This window comes from Odontomachus brunneus, unplaced genomic scaffold (assembly GCF_010583005.1).
Source record: "Odontomachus brunneus isolate Ranch 3 - 2012 unplaced genomic scaffold, Obru_v1 Obru_scaffold_029, whole genome shotgun sequence".
Taxonomy (NCBI): domain Eukaryota; kingdom Metazoa; phylum Arthropoda; class Insecta; order Hymenoptera; family Formicidae; genus Odontomachus; species Odontomachus brunneus.
This window is the reverse complement of record NW_022639479.1, coordinates 1428509-1446095: the sequence shown is the minus strand read 5'-3', so window position 1 is coordinate 1446095 and position 17587 is coordinate 1428509. Positions and strand designations below refer to the sequence as shown.

The 17587-nt window shown below is 43.4% G+C and overlaps 1 protein-coding gene across 19 annotated transcripts in view; it reads right to left on the bottom strand.

Annotated features, from left to right (window-relative positions):
• Positions 1–1214: 1214 nt before the first annotated feature.
• Positions 1215–17587, bottom strand: part of LOC116843026 (synaptotagmin-7) — a 198189-nt gene continuing 181816 nt past the window's right edge. For 15 of the 19 annotated variants that reach the window (XM_032813013.1, XM_032813014.1, XM_032813012.1 and 12 more), the window contains 7 exons: positions 17268–17454; positions 15460–15600; positions 12307–12454; positions 10688–10797; positions 8773–8941; positions 7632–7844; positions 1215–6846 (listed from right to left, as the gene is read on the bottom strand). In XM_032813013.1, the coding sequence (XP_032668904.1) occupies positions 6746–6846; positions 7632–7844; positions 8773–8941; positions 10688–10797; positions 12307–12454; positions 15460–15600; positions 17268–17454 (1069 nt within the window). In that variant the 3' untranslated portion in view covers positions 1215–6745. The remainder of the gene's footprint in view (positions 6847–7631; positions 7845–8772; positions 8942–10687; positions 10798–12306; positions 12455–15459; positions 15601–17267; positions 17455–17587) is intronic. The other 4 variants (XM_032813011.1, XM_032813023.1, XM_032813019.1 and 1 more) reach the window with 1 other exon arrangement.

Here is a 17587-nt window from a genome sequence, read left to right as displayed (position 1 = left end):
GGGGGGGGGGGGGGGGGAGGAACGGACGTTTTGCGATGACAAATGTCGGGAATACTCAATTTTTCTTTCGGTCTAACGGACTTCTATCAGTCGGATGCTCTGGGGAAAACAACCCGAGTTACGCGAAGTCATGATTGATTTGACCCACTCAGTTATTTACACAAGGCTGCACGCGCGTGCGACTTACACGGGAAGAAACGTTTGGTTGGATCAGCTGAATCTCTGCTGACATACGAATGAGTCAAAAAATTCCTCTTGAAGTTATCAGAATTCTGTTTTGGATAAGATTTCTGGTTACTTCGAACAGAATTCTGATAACTTCAAGCGAAAATTTCTGATTCGTTCGTCCTTCAGCAGAAATTTGGTTGATCCGACCAAACGTTTCTTCCGTACGTGTTGTACCGATTCGTGAAAACCGAATCCGCATTTCGAGTATGATACACGTATCGCGCGATGCGACACACGCATCGATGGAGCGTAGAAATTTTCTCAGCGGGAACGTAAACTAACACGTTTTAATTTCGAAGGAAAGAAATACAGCTACGTAATGAAGACTCCGAGCCTCGACTCGCTAAGTGGCTCGCGTGCTTCCACCTTGGCGAAGCGAGGACAGCTTGGACGCGCACCTGATGTCTCTGATTCGTGCATGAATCGTGCGCGGGTTACTCGTGCAAAAATGAAACGCGCAAGTACCCGTAATTCCTTCGATCGCACAAGTGCCATCGCGCGTACTTGTCTTTCTGCCCCTGTCAACGCATATGACGCGACTCGCGTGACGTAATCAGCGAGTGAAGGGTGATCTTACGTGTTCTAAATTCTTTTGGCACCTTATTGTTCTCGCGTTATGATCGCACGGGAAGCGGCCGGGAAAGTCGCTTCGATACAAAAAAGCGCGCACGTCAAACGTGTCGATACACTCTCGACAGAACAGAGGAATCGAATGGACTCTTGACTGAAATAATAAAACAGAAGGGAACTTAAACAAAAAGAACAGAGACAAAAGGGAGAATGAGAAAAAGGAAAAGGGAGGGAAGGGAACGGCAAGAGATATGATTACGGTAAACCGATAAGCTCCGAGCCGAGATATCAGTCGGGTCTGTTTTGTCGTAAAACTCACCGGATCGTAACTCAACACACGCGCGGGGAATAACTTCGAAGTGCATATACCGAACCGAGGCGACTAAGAGAAGGAGGATCGTATCATTTTTATTTACTTTTTTTTTTCTTTAACACCCTGTGTAACACGCGGAACGCTAAGAACGATCCTACTTATTTAACGGTAAAGGTCTTGCTAAGTTCCTCTTTTGTTTCTCTTACGGTAACGAACTTCGAAGTACCCATGTTTATACCATCATTTTAACGTGATACGACGTAAACCGGGAAACACTCTGTACCTTATATATATACAATGTGTATACAGGCTACGACATACAAATATTAATCTAATCCTTGTGCTACTCGATACTTCCGCATATAATATATACCAGTATAACCATTTACTCACATTTTGTATGTATATATTTGTATATGTGTGTGTATGTTTGTATATGTATGTGTGCGCGTGTGTGCGTGTATGTGTGTATATATATATATTATATATAATAGACTATTCTTTTACTCGCGCTTTCTCTCTCCGTGTCTCGCTAATCTCTACAGTATCATCTCTCTTCCGCGTACACGCGGTAGAAGGCTGCTGTAATTACGAAAAATCGATAACACCTTCGACCCAAATGTAACGCTTAAATGTAAAAATATTTCCGGGATATATTTTTATCGCGATTGTAAAAGGAAGTTGTGTGGAGTTGAGGGAGCGGGGAGCGAGGACGACGGGGGAAGGGTGAACCCTTTAATAATGAGATACTCCTATTTTCTCTCTCTCTCTCTCTCTCTCTCTCTCTCTCTCTCTCTCACTCTCATCTCGCCGAACGTACACATAAGAAAGAAACGTGTTGTCGGCCCGTAATCTCTCGCGATATTCTGATATCTGCGATATCCCGATGTGACTCGTTTTGTACGCGAGGGAATGTCACTAAAGCGTCGCACTCGCGCTTGGAAAGATCATTGGGAAGAAGCGTTTATCGCTGGTGAAGTTTCCACACGACGCTCCACCACAACGTCGTCAGTTTACACGGCAAACTTCACGGCTACGAGCGTGAACTCATTTCTGTACGCACCTTTGCCATTGCCTTTATCGCCACGGGCGGCAACGCAAAACTCGATCGATATGCATTATGTGTATGTGTGGGCTTCAAAGTAAGAAATGAAAATATGCGAGAGAGATCCCTCTCGCGAGTCCCGCCTCTTGGATCTCAATCCTGCCGCGGATTCTGTTTCCGCTTTTAATTCTTCGTGAAAAACGACCAAACGCGCAGAACATCTCACGGTTTTCTTGATGAGTAATGAAAATAACTCCGAGTAAGCGAAATGCGAGCGATTGCGATGTTACTTGTCGCTCTGTGTTCCTCTATGTCCGAAATAAATACAAACGTGAAGCGGGAACTTAATTAAATGCATTGAATTCCGCGCGATAAGTCCACCAATTAATATCAGACGCTTTCTCCAACGATTTTCCCGGACGCGAGCGACGCTTAACGCTAAACTTGGTTTAGATATAACATGAATCGTTTGTCCCTTTATTTTCCATCAACGACGTACACTCTCCGAGTGTACCGAGCAAATTCGCGCGTGAATTTGACTCGTTTCTATATTATTGTTAACAACAGCAGACTATCAGGTATAACGTAACATTATCTTCTTTTTCTCCTTCTTTTTCTTCTTCTTTACGGTGTATAAAGAGCGTACACCAATCGTACTTTAGCGTGTGAATAATCCCAAAAAAGTCGCCCCGATTTTATCGATACAAAAGTGCCGTCAAAAATATCCTTTTCTCTCTCTCTTTCTTTCTTTCTTTCTTTTTCTCTCTCTCTCTCTCTCTCTTTCTCTTTCTCTCTCTCTCTTTCCTCTCTTTCGCTCATTCTTTCTTTCTTTCTTTTATCGGGTTTTAATAATAATCAAAAGTCACGCCAAAGAGGATTCGTGTAAGTTACTTCGGTAATCACGATCAACGCTAGCCAAGCGTAACTAACAAGGAAGTAGGGATGGGCAAATCGGCTGTTTGACAACGAATCCTTTGGTTTTGATTTGGAAAACCAGTCACTGATTCAATCTCTTTTTTTTTCTCTCCGTCTTCCTTTCTCTTTTGCTCTTGTCGAATAATCTCGCTTACACGTCATTAAATTGACAAATTGACAAACAATACTATGTACTACCGCTCGCGCAAGAGTAACTCGTAATACGTCAAAGTCGTCAATGTCAAGAAGCGACTCGATAACAAACGGCAAATTGAATCTAATCATGTGTGCAGCCGATTACATTCGCTATTCAATTCCCGTTTCTCTCTATCGAATAAAAGTATAAAAATTTTGAAAACTCTCTCACATGAAATAGAGGTACTGGGCCCCGCCACCATCTTTCATTTCTCTCGTTCGTCGTCATTTGTATCTCTCTCTCTTTCTCTCTCTCTTTCTCTCTCTCTCTCTCTCTCTCTCTCTCTCTCTCTCTCTCTCTCTCTCTCTCTCTCTCTACCTGGTAAAGAGCTTTGAAGTTTTTACACTGTCGTGTAATAATTACGGCCCGTCGTTTTGGCAATGTGTTGAAAATCACTCCGATTCAGCGAATTGCGATTAGTTGTCGCACTTTTAAATCAAACTCACGCGATCTCCACTAAAGACCGACGCAAGCAGACTGGCGTAACCAGAAAGATCAGCTCAGTGCAATGTGATAAGGTCGAAGATGGCCCCGATGTAAACCAGAACGTTCCTGTCCGTAAATTTCACGCTGTCTTTGCACCGTTTTTACGCTGCCGCATTAGAAAGCGCCGAGAGGCTTTCCTGACTACTCGCTGCCGTGTTCGGCTTATCCTTGTCTTGTAATTCGCGCGACTTTAATTCTGCGATAGTCGGGTCTGCGTGATTCCTCAATGTGTGCTTCTTTTATCCATTTTTCATCTTGCCTATTCTTTGATAATTAAAATCGATAATTCGCGTGACTGCCCATCCCTACTAGGATGTCGCTTGTCTTCTACGGACTACCCCAAAATGCTCGCCCGTGGGAAGGACACGCTCTGGTAGTGTGTATAACAGTTTTACGTTATTACTTATTATTCCGCCCGTTTTGTTCTTTTTTTCTCACAGTCTCGAAGCGTCCTACATCACAAAGATATCAACGTTGGAAACTACTGCTTGTAATATCCATTACGTCTGTGAACGTTCGATTCTTTTGTTTTTTCTGTTTTTCTCTTTTTTTTTCTATGAAACTTAGCGCTATCTTAACGGCCGCGTCAGTACACATGTTTTGCTCGCGTCGAAATTAATAGTCACACGTGCTCTCGCCAGAAAATGGAAAGAAAATTGCGCGTAAAGCCGAAACGAGCCTCGAGCGAAGTTAACTTCTAAAAGTCCACTCTAAACCGGATTATCCCGAAAAGTGGTACACGGAGGAATCGCCTGTAAATAACTGCAGCACGTAAGTAAGGTTGCCCTCGATGAGGTCGCGCAGGTTTCGAAACTTTGTTAGCAGAGTAGTTCTGAAAGCCACGTTGAATGTAAATCTCGATGGGATCGTGGAGGCCACCTCGCCTCCGCCGATATATGTGTACCGTTTTTAGATCCGTATTAACAGTTATTACCTAAAACTTTTGTTTCACGTGAGATAACTCGGATCCACAATCATTTAGAATTGGATCCGAGCTTTTTCGTCGAACCATTGCGACTTAGCCGAAAAACTCACATCTAACTCTAAATTCCAATCCGAGTGTCTCACGCGAGGTGAGTTTCAGGTAACGACCATCAATGCAGACCTTAGACGCGACCGAATACTCGAGTAACTCGCACGTACAATCACAATCGTGAGAGAAGGATGATAACAAGCGGCGATCTCCGAGGACATGGTATCGTGCGGGATCCTCCTCCTCCTCGGATCTCCTCGCGTTTGTCGGGAATATTTGTGTAAGTTGTGTGCAACCGCGTGTACATACGTCTGCTACGCAGACGTTTGAACGTTTGCGAAACGCCAAACCAATTCGTCGATCGAAAATCAGGGTCATTGTTAATTGTGCCGCAAACAATCGAAGGATATTGTCACTTCTGGATTCTCAAGATGCGCTGCGTGTTGAAGTACTTCAAAAACTATAAAAATATAAAATGCGTCAAGGCGAAAGAGCGACGTAACAGATAACCGTGTATAATTTTGATACGCAACACTGTAAGAATATCTCTTACAAATATAAATGTTACGAGCTGTGTAAATTCGTGACTCGTCGTTATATCGTGTTGAAGTGGCGCTCGTGCTTTCAGCGAGCTCCGTCGGCTTTGGTCTGCGAGGTCTCGACGCGAAGTAACGCTCCCCGACCAGATGATTCAAGAAGGGGCAGGCGAAGGAACGCGATATCTCAACGATATTGTTTTACAATTATCGCCTTTTCTCTCTCCTCTCTCCACTCTCTCCTTTTAATCTCAAGTTAATGATCACAGTATAGCGGAATGTAATATTTTTATAACGTAGAGACTCTCCGTCTGTATAGACGAGAACCTCGCTAAGAACTATCACATCTCTAAATTGATATTACACGTGCTGTAATACTAATTTATCCTCAAAGATAACGGCTTTCTCTCTTTTTCTCGCTCTCTTTTTCTCCCTCTCTTTCTCTCTCTCGTAAATAATAGAGCGTATCTCCCTCGTCCGCTTGCCCCTTCCGTGTTTTACAGTCTCGTGACAATATTCCGACGTAATCTCGCCGCACAAGCGCCCATAAACTCAAACGACACGAAAGTCCATGAAGCCTCCGAGTGACGTCGTCGCGCAACGTCCGTGGGGGGTTCGAAACCCGAGGAAGCACGGACGCTCGTGTCGCCTGGAGGACTCACGCTCGGATCGTCCCAGCGAGAGCGAGAGCTGATTAGCCACGGTATAATTTCGCAGTCTCCGTATCGCTAAACGCCGCGCCGGGCGGCTGCGTGATAAACGCATGGGAGGATGGAGAAGAAGAGAGGGTGGCGAAACAGAAAGAGCGGCATTTTCAACGTACCCGACTACGAAGCCTCGACAAATTTTCGATATCTCGCTGATCGCCCACAACCGCTGTTGCTCTTCCTGTTTCTCTCTTTCCCTTACTTCCCTCTTTCTCTCTCGATGTGTAGAAACGCCGCCATGGAAGCAACGCAGCCGTTTCCGGCTGTGTTTTCGCCAAGTTTTCGATGCTACCAACCCTCGTGATCGATCTCGGCGGTACCAAACATCTGCGGTTGGACGCACCATGGCGTGTCTTTCTCTCTCTTGGTCCAACCGGCAAGGACGCACTCGGTAACGCGGAGGTGAGACGATTCATTCACTCGTTATCACTCGTTACGCTGATACACGACGATGGGTCGACCGACAACGAGCGATAACGACCTGTAACAGCTCCGCGACGACCAGCGTCGCTCGGAGCGTCTTGTTACGCGATGCAGGGGGAATATCGTACAGTCGTCAGGTGGTACTTGCGAGGAGATCAGTTGCGGGGAATATCGAGCAAAAGGAAAATAGTTGCCTCGTTAAGGTATCTTCAACGACAACGCTGACGACGACGACGGCGACGACGGCGACGGCAACGACGACGACGGCGGCGACGGCGACGGGCGTTGTCCATTCGGGGGAACTCGCTCGACAGAATATCGTTTTATCGTGGATCAAGAGGGAAGCGTGTCCTTTACTCGGGCTTCAAGCGATGCCACTGCACAATGGTCTGCCTCGGCTTTGTGATCATGTCCTGCCAATGCTTCGTTTCGCTCGCGCCACTTCCATTCTTTCCTGAAAAGAATTTACGCGTACACTGCACACCGCCGTACTTGAATTTCTTATTCGGCGCGATTTGCCAGAATTTTCAACCCGCTATCGCGCGCTCGTCCGAGACGAGTCGAACGAGAGTTAGCTCCGCTGCGGCTCTGAGGCAATTTCATTCAAATCCCAATTGTTTCGCAGTCACGAGGCAAACTATCGGATATCTATCGGTTGAGTATGCCGGGTCAGGTGGCCGGACGCTAATCCCGGACGCGTGACGGTGAACCTAACCGTAAGTATAGAGGATTAAACGCTCCGCGCACTCGAGCCGATTAATTTCTTCAGTAAGACTGAAAGCGTGCTCCTAACAACTTTCTCGAGCAATGTGCCCACAGACATTTATAAAATATCAGTGAATATTGGCTCCTTAGACTTATATAATGTACAATAGGCGGACAATTTTTATATTTGTAAAGTAATTACATTCCAATCAATTACCAAGTTCGTCACTAATAGATTACTTAAATATAGCTTTTGGGTACATCCAAAAAGTATATAACGAGATTCAAATATATTATAGATGTCTATGGACATGCGTGCCCAACAGGAGTGTAACTCCATCGAATCGCCCGTGTATCCATGCCATTGCTCGAAATAACGAAACTTTGCGAGGAGCTTATCGTATTAGCACGTTACCTTAGAGCCTGAGTATCGATTGAAACTTCTGCGTTTTTTCGACAATCGACCATGGAGAGAGAGGCGATCGCGATCTCGTGTAACAGAGGGATAACGTTATTGCAAAGTTCTCGAAATACCTGCGAGCTGAATCCGACCGATCAGTTCGTTCCGTCCAATGTTGTCGAAGTCCATCACCATCACGTCCAAGGAGCACTCTCTGATTTTCTCCCACGGTACGTTAAAGGAAAATACCTCGTTAAATATCGGATTCAAGGTGCATTTGAAGATTGGAGTTTTGCGCTTCTCGATCCTCTTGTCACCGAACTGCAGCCATACTTTGACGTACGGATCTGAAATTGCAAATGTTTCGTTATGAACGCTCACCGATTTCGAGTTTTCCATCTTCCATGCAAACTCGCAAACGATACAAACGAACAAATGTAGCGTGGAATACACGTCGTGTCCCTAAGAAGAATATCTCGCGTCTCGGGAGACATAATTCTTTTCGTTAGATTATCATCATCATCATTATAATTGGTCATAGTTACGCAAGCATGATTCAATCTACATAGAGTAAGTCTCAGAAAAAATGAAGATAAAAATTTGACACAAGATTTCTATAGACAATACTGAGATTTTTCGCAGGCGTTCAAGAAATCAAGTATACTGAATTTTCTTCTCTTCAATAGTGTTTAAGCGAAACTCTTAAAAAATAAACAAAAACGACGCAACTAGTGAAAAATAGCGCAACTACTAGAAAATAAAAATTGCTTTTATTTAATTTTAGGCGCTCATAAAAAACTTGTATCATTTTTGTTTTATATAGAAAAACGTATTATTTTTGTTTTATATAGAAAAACGTATAGTCATTGGTAGCAAGAATTAAAAAATCATAATTTTGTGAATTGGATTCTTGCATAACTATGACCTGTTATCATTGTTCTTGTACAATGGGTTGTAAAATGGCTCGGACAGTGAAGTTGGGAGCTCACCAAATTGTCGAATTTGAGTCATTAATGATGATCTTGCTCACTAATTATATTATTAATTATCATTATAGTATTATAATTATTTGTTATTATTCATAGAGTTATTAATTATGCTGCTAATTATTTTATAATTGCGTAAGTCTGTCAGTAATGACTCTCAATTCTGACAGTTTGGTGAGCCCCAATTTCATTGTGTCTAAGCGGTTTTGCAACCCATTTGTACAGAACGGGTACAGCGAACGGACACGAGAGGATAAACGAGCGACGCGACAACTGTCGAGTTACATACCTGATTTTCCGTTGATATCCTTAGCCTTGAGATTCCTCGCCTTCAAGAGGGTCAACGTCAGTATGGAATTGCTCGGGTGGTAGCAAAGCGAGCACAGGAGTTCTCCGCATTTGTCTTTAGCTGGCGGCTTTAGAGCCTTCCAAAACGATGGTTTCTCCGACAGGTCGACCTGCAGCAAATCCGCGCGATATCGCCGATATACCGTACTGCTGCTGCATCGTGTAACTTAACTTGCCGGCGCAATTAACGAATGAAACTTCGAAGTGCAAAACTTGAGACGGAGGGAGGAAAAAAGAGGGCATACTTTCGATTCGTGTCTTCGTTACGGGAAGTTTTAATTAATTCCTACAGGCCGGCTACTTCCGCGAATTAAACGGCGCGTAATTATCGCGACAAAAGAGATATAACGCTCGAGAAACAACGTAATTAAAGCGGAAACGAAGAGTTTTCTGCTGTGCGCGTACGTGCGTGCATGCGTGCGTGCACGCCTCGCCAAAAATTAGACGGTCTCTTGGGAAACGCTCGCCGCAGGTTATCGTTATTATCTGCGTCACGTTTGCCTCTTATTGGGAAATGCAGCGAACGCGATCCAATTACGTATTCCATCCGGAGCGATCATATCCAGACGAAATAGTTAATTGATTACGTACATTGCGAATTAGGAACGCGGCGTATGCAATGTAAACACGCCTCGGAATCGAGCAGGCCTCCCGTCAAGCCGCGCGACACGAATCGTTCTCGCGCAGAATTCGATTCCGAATTCGATTGTGCGTCGGTCCTCTTGAGTCGCAACGAAACGAATTATTTGGCGCGATTCTCTCCTGTCGCGCCACTTAATTTGTATTACTTTATTATTTCGACACGACGCGTACGCGGCCGTAATATTGACAAGGAGGAGGATTTCCTCTTGAAATCCTCTTATACGCGACGCTCGCGAGACGCTGGGAGTGTCCGATTCGCAACGTCGGCATGTATCGCGGATTGCTCCTGGGAAATGAATGTGTGCATAGCGTGAATTATAATGCCCACGTATCTCGATGTTATTACGCGCGTGGATTAACTCGTCGTTCGCTAATATTGCAGAGCGGACAGTCGGGTCGTTAAGCGGTATCGTGACACGATTAGTGAATTAAAACTCACCACTACCATCACACCGTTACCACCATTATATTACACCGCATGTGCATGTAAGAAGCGGAAATTCAACTGGTTCTCGGAATAACACGTAAAAGCAAGGTCGTATCCGTTTCGCTTAAATGTGCGCGAATTTACGAAGTAGAACGTTTCGGAAATTCGGGAATTCAAGTCGCTATATCGATAATATTCTATCGATTTGGCAGCTTATAAGCTTTATATGGATTGTAAGCTTGCTTGCATATCACAATTTGTATATTACATATTTATGATATGCAATCCTTTTCGTTTCGAAATAGAGCGACTGTCGACTGAGACATTCGCCTTCATGGAGTCAGAATTCACTCTGAGCTAGAGTAAAGCGCTCACTCTTGCGATTTCCAGCGGCAGCTTTTTCACGATTGTCTGGAGTGAAAACGTTGCCACTTTTCGCTCGATTTGAGTGAGATTCCACTTCAAGGAATTTGAAGAGCGGTGAACGCGTGTTCTCTACGACTTCCTCCCGACGTTCCCTCGCGGCACGGTCGATCGCTTAATTAGACAGTTCGTCCTTCGGATTACGATGCCACGATCGACGATGATAAATAATTACGCAACGGAGGGAGCCGCGCGGAAGCCGATCGGAACAGACGTAAGGCGCGAAACGGCACGTCAGATTATCCACATATCCGCCGTGAATTCCATCGCCATCGGGCCCCGCACGAGAATCCCTTAATTCGCGTCTACCGCGCGTAATAATTGAGCCGTGCAAATTGCGAGCGGGCACGTCCCGTCAAATTACCTGGCAAAGCGGCAGAAACATTTCCCCTATGGAGTCGTCCCGCGAGAATCGATCGTAGTCGAAGACGTGCAGATGTAACACCCTGCTCTGCAGCTTCTGTATGGGGAAACCTGCGTGATTGATGTAAACATACGTACAGTTTATTAAATTATCGCACAATCTCGTCGAGGAAATTTCGCCCCGACCGCGTCGTCCGCGTTTTCGGATGACGCTCCGTCGCGCCCTATTGCAGCCCGTTCCACTTCGGCTGATTTAACCCCTCGAGTGATGCGAATGCGAACGGTATATGCACGCTCGACGAATGTCCCTGTGTTCTAGATCCGAAGGGAGCGAAAACACTCGATTTGGTTCAGCGTAAGTGAGAGGTTCGCAGCAGTGATCTAATTGAAGATATTTATCTTAAATAAGAAAAGGAATCTTAAATAACAAAAGAAACTTTCTTTTGTCTTTCGAACTTCTTTTTTTGCTCTTAAGGAGTTTATTCGCTAGGTATTCTCGAGACGCCCCAGGGGCGTGTTTTCAGTGGCGCATCAAGGGAGCTACTCATAAATTCTCTGTTTATGGAACAAAATTACGTTTCTATGTACTTATTTCGCTATTTAGCAATGAATGTTAATTTGAAACTAATTTCATGATATTACCTTGCCACGTTTCACTCGGTGCAATTCTACTCAAAGTATAAAACAGCAGTTTTCCGGCCCACAATCAACCATTAAATAAAAACAGTGCAGCGCATGCTATTACGCTACTTCCTTTTACGCTGCTTTTCCGAATATGCAACATTTATAACTATAAGTACTCTACTTGAGTGGTATTATTTTTTACATAGTTACACTAGAATAATAGTCATTTATATGGCTTTTAATATTAGATTATAAGCGTAAAATTGCGATGCTCGGTATAAAATTTTCCACGAACGATGCATACAAATTGCATGAAACTTTAACTACGAATGTGTTTCACCGCGTTAAGTATTACATTAAATTTTTGCGTAATTTTATGCATTTTGGTTGAACTGAATAAACTTCTTAAGCTTCCTTCTTATACTATATCTTGTTTATTATTATCTGGTGTGCTATTAGTATCTTTCCTTTAAATGAAGAAACAAATAAATGTTCTGTACACATAATCGTTATCGTGAGCCGTGTATGACGTTCGCAAGAAGCGTCACCATACACTCGAAGGGTTAATCCATTCAGATATGATTTTTATTGGCTACGCTGCGCGAGGCAAAATTGCTTCACATTTATCTTCCGTCGATCGCCCGGCATAGCAACGTTCAAGAACACTTGAACGTTGCTATGTCTGTATGAAACTCCATATTAACCTTGGATATATCATCGGGTTCTATTAGACCACTTTTATTCTTTGAGTTTCTTTCCCAAGTTCTAACTTGTAAGGATTGATAAATTTCGCGACTTTTATACTTCCTCAGGCAGGTCTTTCAAAGAACAAAGAGGAAATTTACTCCTTTTTCTTTTGAAATAGAATAATCCTGCGATTAACTTAATCCCCATCCTTGACTGGGGATTGAGATTAATTTAGTCTCGATCCTTTATGATCTAATTTAATTAATTGCACGAAGATTCATGCGCGAAGCGCGGTCTCGGAAGACTCACCTTCGAAGTAAAACGTCTCGTTCCATCGCGGATTCAACGTGCGCCTTTTGATTTTCGTCTCGAGCCGGTGCTTCTTGTCCGGGAGCAGCGTGACACGTACGTACGGATCAGAGGTGCCCGACAAGTCCTTCGCCGGCAGGTCTTTACCCTGAAATAAATCGTCGCGCGTCACGTGAGAAGTTGCACGGTTGCTTAAGAGCGATAAGCTCCTGCTATCTATAAGTGGCACGTATGACGTTGTAGTCATCTGTCAGGTGGGGGGCTTGAAAGGGCTCTACGCGTGTCTCCCATTGTACGGAAACATCTCGCGAAGGTGTCGTGGCCTTCCGGGTACATAGATAAGACAATTCAGCAGGTCTACGGCGCGCAACAGCCTCTATGTGATGTAACTAGCACCGTCCTTACGTTAAACAGAATGTGAGCGTGTAAGCACGCCCTTTGTGCCCGTCGACACAGTCGACGTTGCTAATGGGAGTTTCGTGGACGGCAAACAAAATCGATATACTGCTCTCGGCGACCTTGGTGACCGCTCGTATTTGGCAAAAGAAGTCTCGTCTCGAAGTTCGCCTCTCGGCTCATAACTTTCTGTAACGATCTGTCTGGCTAAAAAATTGCGATATAACCGTAAAAGCGTTTAAACCCGAGTTAGAAGATCATTTTTCATTTGACTGTCGTACCATTTCTACGAACTTCGTAGTGTCATTATGCCCACTTAAATTCTCTGTGGAAAATGAGTCTGTGTACGCTGCGCGCGCGCGAATATCTGTGTGTATGTAAGTGTATGTATATGTGTGTATAAAGGGAATATTGTAAAACTTCGTGGGCGAACTTTGAAATTACTGTGTGAAAATTCAAAAGATTTTGGACTGCTTATGCAATAAGAAAAAGGTAAATTTACATACGTGGGGAAAGAAATTCTCATAAATATAAACTAGTTGGGATTTTTTCAAATCTGTAGAGACATAAATTTCACGTAAGATATATATTATAATTTTGTAAGAGTTTTCGCATACGTACGTGGTGCGCTCATTTTCTATATGGGAAACTCTTCGAGCTCACGGCGCGTCCCCGCAAAAATATCGAACAGAGATGGAATAAACGCGACGTCTTTTGGTGACGCTTGGTTGAACTTTCCGAGATGCCAACAAATTTTCGCGCTGCGAGAGACGCGACAGGCACTCATAAAAATAGAAATTTTTAAGAAGGTTGGGAGCGCAGTTCCACTTTCGTCGCGAGATATACATTCCGGGCCATTTATAAGGCACGCTAGGTACGGAAAACACATTCATATTTCGCGCACGAAAATTAACTGCATTACCTGAACCACGGAGATACGCCTCGCGAAGATTGCATTGTGCACGTGTATTATGAAATTTCGCGAAGATCGACGGGATGGCGAGACAGGCGGACACATTTCGCGCTCCTTGCGCTTTTACACGGTTCGATGCAGCGCGTCGAGAATGCAATATAAAGCGGAAACGCGATTACACACACTCTTGTCCCGTGATTCGCCGCCACGTGAAATTTTAATTTCATCCGCATCTCGCGTCTATCTCGAATCCGTTGCGAACAGAAAAGGCAAGATATCCTTCCTGTTAAATTATTATACGTTTGGACTCGTGACTCACTGAAATTTTGTGCTAAGTAATTTAACACAATTTAAAACCGATTAAATATGTCTTACGGGAAAAGATCGGATACAAAAATATATATATGTATATTTTATATATATATATATAAAATATACATATATGTATTTTTTTAACAAGAGGGAAAACTACATCGGAGATTTGTAAAGTATTCGATTATTTAATTCGTAAGAGAGGCACGCTGATAAAAGTTTAATTTCCCACTCAGTTTGTATCCGATCTTTTGCCGTATATATATATATATATCCCCCTATAAAATAGATTATAAAATGTCGCATAATAAAATGAAAATAAATTCTTTCTGCATAATTTCTGTTCAGATAACCGCACATGAGCATCATAAAGAGTCGAAACTACCAAATAATATATGACATAATTATGGCTGCGCGCACACATACACATATACATATAACGTATTTCGATCGTAACATTTAGTTGTATAAATGGTGCACTTACGACGCCACCCAATTGCTGTGAGCTCTTGGCACATACGCAGTAATCTTCGCCAGCACACAAAGAAAACAGTGGACTTTGCAGCCGTGTTTCACTTAATGTCGGATTAAATCGTGCGCGGCGAAATCCCACGTTCGGAAATTTATGCGTTTGTTTACAACAAAAGTCTCTGCCCGGCGAAATCGGGTTTTATTTTTCCCGAGACAGTCGCGCTATGAGTTGGGAGACAGAAAGAGAGAGAGAGAGAGAGAGAGAGAGACCCGATGTAACCAGGAGTAATGTATGATGCCCCAGTTTTCCGCGGGGTGCAACGTGCGTCTCGTCGACAATTTATGGCGGCTTTTATCGGCATGCGCGTCGATGAGATAAGAAATCGGCTAATAGAGGTCCACATAGATTCTCATCTGTGTTTTCTTCGTTTCTTTTCTTTCTTTCCTCTCAAAAGAGGATGACACACGACACGATGTATACATGCAACAATTGTGAAAGAAGAACGTTCGGTCGAATTTTCCATCAGAGGAAATTCCACCCTGAATTTGCAAGACATCTGTCGTTATCCGCGACACATTGCGCTACATGCGCGCGACGTAGCGCAATAAAAGTAATAATAAAATCATAAAATAATAAAATCATAAGTCAAAATATGACCAATAAGAGTATAATAAAATCATGGAAATAAATTCAAGTCTCCCGTCTCACTTCTCCCCAACAAAACGCGATCATCGTCAATTATTGCGTAATCGCGACTTCCTTGTTTCTTATGATAATGGTGATCCAACTTCGATCTCGTTTATTATACATTTAAACGACGCTATGTCTATATATCGGGCGTGAATGCATTCGGTGTCACGCGTGCGTATGTATGTATGTGTATAATATTTTCGCATTATTATTACCGTCTCCGGCCGCAGGGGAACGGTCGTCGGTATTTCGCTCGCGATCGATGCATGCGACGGCGTGCGCAAATACGCGCGATATCGACGCGAATGTCCGGCGGGCAAGTTGCGCAAAGGCCAAGTTCTAACGGGCACAACGCGAAATTTCGACTGACCTGTATGATGCGCAGAATAAGCGTGCTGTTCTGGAAGTCGTACTCGAGGCTGAAGTGGATCTGGCCAACGTTCTCGCTCGGTTCCGAATTATCGATGTACATGTCGACCAGGGAGATGGACCTACTTTGTAGGAACGCTTTCTGCAACACACGCGCGCCGTGGACGCGATCGTTACAATCGCTCCCTTGTTCCGGAGAGGACGATCCATCTTCGGGCATTTCCACCCGCTTCCCGGAACAGTATACTCCGGAAGGAAATGCGATTAGACAGTCCAGTCTAAAAGGATTCTCTTGAAATCGCATTTAAACGGGTGTGCCCGTCGCGCACGTTGTCGCGCGCGCGACTCAAGCTCGCCTCTTAACACCATTACTCTCTGCATCCTTTCAAATTGAGAAAAAAAGACGCGAAAAGAAAGTAACGCTGTTACTGCCTCTGTGTTTTCGAGAATCCCGTAACAGATAATGGTAACATCGGTAATTATTATACTTCCCACGAGGACTTTATATTATTAACTTTGATACTTCACGCGCATAGAGTAAGTATCGCAGTAAAAGTTACAACAAAATTCTCGTAATCTTGAACCATACGGAATAATGAGAGATATCACTATGTCATTCGATCGAAAATGTTACGCATCTTTTCCTACAAAATTACTTGTTTTTTATATCATACAGCAGGATAAATCATTAGATTTACTATTTTTACATAGAAAGAACAGTATGACTAGCTCACACATAAATCGAGTTGTGCCAACCCGGTACAACTAGATTCATGTATGGATCAATCGTACTGTTTCTTCCATATATAATAATTTATACTACAGTTCCATAATATAGCCCAGAGCCTTACGAAAAACGTTGTAAAAAGAAACATAATTTTGACGTAACTTTTATTGCAATTCATATTGGAAGAGGATGATAATATCTGACTCACGTAATCTTATAGCCTAGGTCATACCTGGCAAATCAGCCTTTTGCGTAAAATTAACTTTTTACCCAAATTATATATATATATATATATATATATATATATATATATATATATATATAATAAAATATCTATTCTATTTCTATGTATCCTATTAACTTCCTAAACCCTTTGATCGATCTGAGCCAAATTTTGCATAGTTTCTCTCTAGGATCCTGCGGGAAATCTAGGCTACGTGAAACCCGACACCCTATTCCTGAATTTCTTCCCCTTGACAATTTGTGGTAATCCGATAACGCATATAGTTTTAGCTTGTTATTAATACCATTAATACTCGCTCCCTATCCCTCTATGCATCTTTCGATTTCCTTTAATTATTCTCCCACAATACAAATTTAATTTCGCGACAGACAACCGCGAAATAGCTCTTAGTTGTTATTTAAAACTCCTTTCAAATGAGATACTCAAGTTTGAGTCCAGAGTTCAGATGAGAGCTTTTCAGTTGAATTGCGATTGCAGATATATATCACATATAACACATAATTCAACTGAAGAACTTGAATCTAATTCTGAAGTATCTGACAACTTCACGTAAGATAAACTTTAAGTAACTATTAATACAAGCCTTAGAGAGACCTTGTTTCTCTCATTTCAGTTCAATTTCGTCAAAGCCTATTTACATATTTTCTTACAATATTTTCTCATTTTTTACAATACTTTTGATACAAAATTTCTACGGTACAATATCACCTCCAGATACGCTGCCACGACGAAATCTACGAACGACTTCGAATTCGACACGATTTTCTCGCGATTCTCTTCACGTCTGGCCACATTATCTCGTTGATAAAGCCGGTCGAGTGGTTGTCCAAGAGCTTACCGAGGGATGTTCTCCTTTGACGTTTTGCAATTGTTTATTTTGCGGTCCAGCGTTTGGCGTGCGGGGTTCCGCGCTTCCGGCATTGCTGGCACCGCCACCCGGGGCCGCGGTCGCACCTGCTCCACCGCTCGTAGGGCCGCCACTGCCACTTGCCGGGGACTTGCTGCTGGCCGGACTGCCGGTCGTTCTGAAAAATAGACACGGAATTCGTCGTGTTATGTTCATTCTGTTTTTACCGCCCGCCCTCTTGTCCCAATAAAAACACGGTCGTCCGTCTTTGTTACCCTCTTTCCCTCCCCTCCCCCCCCCCCTCCCCGTCC